The 6,788-nt window shown below is 34.9% G+C and overlaps 1 protein-coding gene across 1 annotated transcript; it reads right to left on the bottom strand.

Moving 5' to 3' along the window:
• Positions 1-624: 624 nt before the first annotated feature.
• LOC136828100 (glycine receptor subunit alpha-2-like) lies at positions 625-5,457 on the bottom strand. Its single transcript, XM_067085873.1, has 3 exons — positions 5,449-5,457; positions 2,489-2,605; positions 625-990 (listed from the first exon to the last, which is right to left on the bottom strand). The coding sequence occupies exons 1-3, from the start codon at positions 5,455-5,457 to the stop codon at positions 625-627; spliced, it is 492 nt and encodes a 163-aa protein (XP_066941974.1).
• Between the last annotated feature and the right edge of the window lie 1,331 nt (positions 5,458-6,788).

Here is a 6,788-nt window from a genome sequence, read left to right on the forward strand (position 1 = left end):
AAGTCTCATGCCACTCCGCTATCGTAATATCTCATACAGGTGTATTTACATCGTATAGGTAATTACAGAAGTCTCGACAGGGCAACAGGCCTGTATAAACATACATACATACAAATATACATACATGCATACTCGCATGTGGATCATATGAAAATGAAGTTTTCCAGAAGTGAGTGTTATAATTTTTAGTTACATAATCAGAAAAAGTGGAAATGAAAACAGTAAAATATCGGTAGATAATGGATTAGTGATAGGGATGAGTATTTTCTTGAATGTTATTAGAATCAGTGTGCTGAAAAACAAGGACAATAACATAAACATCAGGTTAATTATGTGAACATAGGGTCGATAACATACACAATACGGTCAGCCATTTAAAATGAATCAGTGGAAGGTTTTATTATTGGACCCCTCAGTAAGCTGCACTGTCTATGACAAAAGTAAAATAGTAAATTGCCCCAAAAATTATACAAACACCGGTATCAATGGTAGCAAAATAACCTGAAACTGAAGACGTTAAATTTTTATAGCTCTAGTGAAAAAAAATACTCATTCCACTGGATTTTGCTTGTGAACGTTACTTTTAGAAGACGTGAAGCAATAGCTTATCATAACCTGGGAAGCTTAAGCCAGGATAGCCAAGAGGTATGCCAGGAAGAAAATAGAGAGTACCACAGGCCCTACAAAGGTCCTAAAAGTCTTCAAGAATCTGTCGCCTGAGGAGATTAGCTTCTTAAGATTTGTGAATCGCTCCGCAGTAGGCTTAAGAAACTCTGCATGTCCATCCGCGCTGACAATAGGCGTAACATCATTGTCGTCGAATCTCTCCACGAAGACGTGAAGGATGATGATGACGAAGAGGAAGATGGTGCAGAAGAAGAACCAGATGTCGATCAGCTTCACGTAGGCTGTCTGAGGCAAGGACGATGACGTTTGGTTGAAGAATGTGTACAACACCAGTAATGTTGTCAGTGCCACAACGAGGCGGACCTTGAGAAAATTGTAATAAGAAATTGTTGTCGCACTCTCTCATTGTCTTTATTGCAAATTATGTTTTTTACCACGCGTTATTGCTGATAGTATTAACCCCTGTGTTTTACTGTCAAAAAATCGTACTCCATCAGAATCTGTATTTTGTTTTATTCCTATAAAAAATCTTAGTAGAAAAGGAATTTCATGTTTTTATTTCATTTTTAGATGATATTTACTGATTCAAGGTTTGTTTATTTTGGCTGATTTAGTTTTTTCTTAGAACTAATAATTTCGATAGTATTTGCAAAAAAAAAAAAATTAAAAAGAGACTTATTTTCTTATGTTCTAATGTTCAAGAAAATGTTATAGTTATAATTTGGTTATAAAAATTAGATGAAGTGCAGAATCAGATTTCTGGAATGGGAAAACAGGAAATAATTTGAGCTACTCAGCATGATGTTAAATTAATATTTTCCTATGAGCGTTTGTTAGGTATTATAAAATTAATTTTCATTTAATTTTAGATGGGGTTTTAAGAAATATTCATTGTAAAATGTAAATTAGACCATTACGTCCTGAGTAACCCTCAAGTTAATTCTTTCTTGGTGGTTCTTGAAAGTATGGCAGGAAAAAATAGACCACGTAAAGAAATTAGTCTCCAGCGGTTTTTAGTTCAAGTTGGCAGATATATAAAACAGAGGCAAACTTGCGCAATTCCACCTTGTTTAGGTCATTTTTGCTTAAAAGAAAAGAAATTTTCCACATTGCAAATTATGCCCTTCGGCGTTAGTCATGCTCTACAATAGCCCTGTTGCTCATTTACGCCGCCTCAGGGTATGAAAACTTTTGCCATTATCAGTGTTAGCTAATCCGGTAATGAGTGTAAATCAGTGTGATGAGAGCCTTTAACTCGTCATTGGACTATACTAGGATCTGTATAGCTAATTTCTAGTCCCTCTCATACTGGGACTTGATTACGGCAGGGACAGTTGCATCGACTCCTCGACGAAAGGAGAGTACTATGTAAAAAGATTGATAAGGGGAATAAAAGAGGATGGGTTGCCAGTTTAATACATTAAGGGCGGGGGTGGGGGGGGCGTAGGGGAGTAGTGCCATCAGTGCACCTCATGCGGTGCACTGTAGGCATTACTTAAAGTTCTTTGCGGCATGCCTTCGGCCCCCAGCTGCAACCCCTTTCGTTCCTTTTACTGTACCTCCTTTCATAATCTCTTTCTTCCATCTTACTTTCCACCCTCTCCTAACAATTAATTCATAGTGCAGCTGCGAGGTTTTCCTCCTGTTACACCTTTTAAACTTTTACTGTCAATTTCCGTTTCAGCGCTGAATGACATCATTAGTCCCAGTGCTTGTCTAAATACTATATTCAATTCCATTCAGTTCAATTCATTAGTTGGGGGGAGGTTGTATATTAAAGCACTGGAATCATGGAGGTTACGTAGGAATTCGAAGGATTACAGTGAAATGATAGAAATAGCATTTAGAGCTACGAACTTACTTCGAGAAGGCTGACTTGGACGTATAACGTAGAATAACCGATGGCGAGCAACATGAGAGAGGGCAGGTAAATTGACAGGACAATTAGCGTGTATCGTCTTGTTAGTTTGAAGCCCACCTGAGGATGAAATGGTGTGTTAATGAGGAGGTAATATACGGCAAATGGTCTGTGTTTGTGTGTGCATGTATGTATGTTTGTATGTATGTATTATTATTGTTATTGTTGCTCTTCAGAAGATGAACCCTTTTCATATGAAACAAGCCCATATAGGGGCCAGTGACTTGAAATTCAAGCTTCCAAAGAATATTGTGTTCATTTGAAAGAGGAAACAGAGGGTAATAGGAAATACAGAAAGGTCACATATTAAAAAAAGAAAAAGTAAATTGACAAATTATTGAATAAAAAGATAAAAAATATAAGTGAATTATGAAATACAAGGAGAATTGCTTTAGGGTATACTAGTGCATTGCATCTTAGCTTGAACTTTCGATATGTTAATTGCGCAACATCCACAGGGAGACTGGATGATGCGCAGTTAAAATATCGAAAGCGTGAGGATTAAAGGACTTCTGGAACTTAGAAGCTCAACAGCAAGACACATTTACAGCATATTGGTGTTGCTGCTCAGTGAATCTAGTTGCTCTCGGCAGGAAAAGTGGATTAGGGATCAATGGTGAATGTGAAAGATCTCTGTGAAGATACAACTTCTGAAAAGTTAACAAACAGGAAACCATCCGTCGATAGTCCAAGTCATATCTGCTAATGTTAAAATACAGAAACCTACCACTACGTCTAAAAGAACAGTAGTCTAATAAATGGCCTAAAATTAAAATAGGTTGCATTGATTTTATCGCTGTTATAAAAATATGAGGGCTTATGTACATTACCAAACTACCGTGCGGCATTTGCTGACACTTTCATTAAATGTTTCTCAACAGTAAATGTTAGTTAAAGGATACACCAGTATGGTTAAAGCTTCAGACTCATTTAGCAGAGTCCCAGGGAGGGGAGGATGGGGTGGAAAATCAGTACGAGATCAACTAATCAATAATGTTTCATTTGGTGTTCAGCCTCATACCCCACAGACTACACCATTCACTAATCTGATTCATGTGTTTTTGGGTATGTATGATCTTGTTTGATATACTGTGTATATACTGTATGTATGTTATTTATATTTATAATTATATTTATAATTATATATACACACATATATATATATATATATATATATATATATATATATATATATATATATATATATATATATATATATATATATATATATATATATATATATATATATATTACACGATAGTACTTTTGGCTCAGTGATGCAAACCGCGTCTCACCAATGAAACCCAAAATCGATACACGGGGAACATGAATTCGGGATGTTTCCTTGAAAATCTTCTATAACTCTGTTTTCCTAAGCGATGAATGAGGTAAGTAGTAGTCAGGCAACCATGACTTGTTGACGCCACAATGAAGAACTGTGTGGGACTCAAAATTTATTTATTATTTTTTTTTCTTTTGGCATCGAAAACCATAGCTATAACGCAGGTCTACTGAATTCGGTCAAGCAATCTAGTGTCGGTAGTTATATCTACTGACTTTGTGTGTTTTGCGAACGTTAAATGTTAATCAAGAGTACAGACCTGTGAGTAATCCAGGTAGCCTAGTCTATTAAAGCATTTGCAACGATAGCCAAGCGCTTTTCAGTCAGTAAAGTCAAACTCTCCGATCAGATCAGTAACTGGCATAAATATAAACTAAGCATAATTGAAAAGACAATTTATCATGATGCAAAAATGTATATATTTTTATTTTTATCACATGTATTTTTTGGCAAACCATAGCTTTTGGTATTGGCTAACTTCAACTCTTCATTTGCAGTGTCTTTTTTTTTCCTTTTCTTGACAACCTGTTGCAAGGTACAATAATTATTCTGTTTTAGAGTAACGCAAAAATCGGCATCGTATTATGAAAACTTATTGTGCGCAAACCGACCAAAAGAAATATCAAACTTCCTGATCTAGAACCTTCAAAATTTGTGTACCTTTTTCCTTACGTTTTACTCTGCATACATAGCAATAAACTATGGTACACATATTTCAAATGGCAGTATATAATAGGTTTATATGATGGTGATGAAATTGATATATCGCTATTAAATTACGTATGCAATTTTTTTCTGGAAAACCAAAGAAATTCTTGTTATTATCTAGCTTCAACTGCTCGTTTGGAACTCAATATTTGTTCACCATTGTTGAACGTATTCCGATAAATTGAGCTTCCAGCTTTGAAATGTATCCAGGATCCGTGTCTTTTTGTGAACTCTTAAACATCCTTTGAAACTTATAAAAATGTTGTCTTTCGCTTTACCACGCTGTAAGCCCTTTATCGTGTGAAATCAGTTATCTTAAAATGTATTGTTTAAGAAAACTTATGTGTCTATTACTTAAATTTTGGGAGGTATCTTTTTTTACGGAAACATGTAGAATTTTGTTTAAAACTTAATTTCATCTTGTGATCTGAAAAATTTTTGTTTCCCCTATTTTAAAGAAAATCTATTAAGCTTTAAAATGACAGCGAAATCATTAACGTACAATGGAAAATAAATTTATACTGATTAAAAAATTTTTTTTTAAGCAAAAGCAGTTTAGATGGGACTGAAACTTTTTAGGGCTGATAATTCACTCAGTTGTTAACATTACATGGAGTATGAAGTTTCTGAAAAATACTCCGAAATAAGCCTCTGACATTTGAAATCCGGATTTCAGGGCCGCAGTTGTGCATTAGAAACGCTAAACTCTTAATTTTTAATTGTGTACCTTATATCCTCCCCTCAAAAAGTCTGTTGTTTCTCATTAAGTAATATGTTATTTTCACAATTCTAGTTATTTTCCAAAGGTGCTTTAGTTATATGTTTGTAAAAGTCTCTCTCCTCCTCTTCTTACCTCAATCATGCTCAGTCGGGTCTTATTGCCTGGAACTTCGGTGAAGAAGTCGCCGACAAGGTATATGGGGAGCTCACTGCTTTGTTCATACGTTGTGGCTGATCCTTCTGTTGTGAAGGCAACCAGCTCTTTGCTGACTGATGAGAATTGAACGAGGATGCTGCACTGCTGCTTATCGAAAGGGTAGTAGAAAACGTTGAAAGTGCACACAAAACTGCCACTGTAATGTTGCTGCTGTACAATCATGGCTGCGTCGCCACCGTAGACTTCGTCTGCCAAATCACGTGAAAGGAATCTGGTTACTTTTTGGGGTTTGTAATGTTTATTCTTTTAAAGTAAACTTTAGAAGAATTGCAGGCTGCAAGCTTGAGTTTAAAAAGTTTGAATATTGCTTATGTTCATAATATATTTCTGTAAACAATTTTGAAACTGCTATACATATATGAAGAGATCGTGGCTATATGAATAATTATGTTCCAGCATAAAAATTTATTGAGGCTTTGTGTAACTGATGATAATGTCAGAAATCAGTCAAAATGCTTATTTGAAATTTCTGTACGTTTTGAATTACTAGTGGCCAAAGAATTTAGCAGTGAAATTAATATAGTGCAACACTGAAAAACAAAGATTGATTCATTGTACACAGTGCATTTGTAAATGTGTTTTTTTTTTGCTCATGCCAATACAGACTATGTATAATTTGATACTAATGCTTGTGTATTCTGTTTTGGCATACCTATGTTGTATTCGTATTATATTTCATTTTGTTTTGTGGGATGATTTTTATTTAATAGAGAAAACCACTACTTGTATGTAAATGTCTATGTCTTTCTGTTATAGAAATGTGGTGAATAGTTGTTCCGTAGAAGTCTAATTTTGAGAAATACGTTAATTTTTCAATGTTAAAAATGATGAGATTTTCAGTGAAATGAAAGAATGTGTAAGGATGATCTTGTTAGTTAAGCTTTTCACAACTTTGTTAAATTCTTCTCTTATAACTTACCCATATTTACTGTATTAAAGTCAGCAGGTAAAGAACTTTTAACCTTCAAAATATAAACATTTTCACCAAGAAGTTTCAGTGCTCCATCCTTAATATTAGGGAAATTTATACTGGGACGCCATATTTCTTGTATTTCTCCTCTGTCTAGTTGATTTGCAAGTGTATCGTCACGAAGATTCATGTACTTAATTCGTGAATCAGGCCAACTGAGGTGAATCATGAATTCAATATGAATACTTTCTTTAACATCCTCAATGCTAAGGAATCTAAGAAACTCAACCATCAGCAGTGGCTGTAGAGGAAGAGAGACATTCGCTATATTCTTTGGGGTTTAAAG

The sequence above is a fragment of the Macrobrachium rosenbergii genome, chromosome 3, assembly GCF_040412425.1.
Source record: "Macrobrachium rosenbergii isolate ZJJX-2024 chromosome 3, ASM4041242v1, whole genome shotgun sequence".
In the NCBI taxonomy this organism is placed as follows: Eukaryota; Metazoa; Arthropoda; class Malacostraca; order Decapoda; family Palaemonidae; genus Macrobrachium; species Macrobrachium rosenbergii.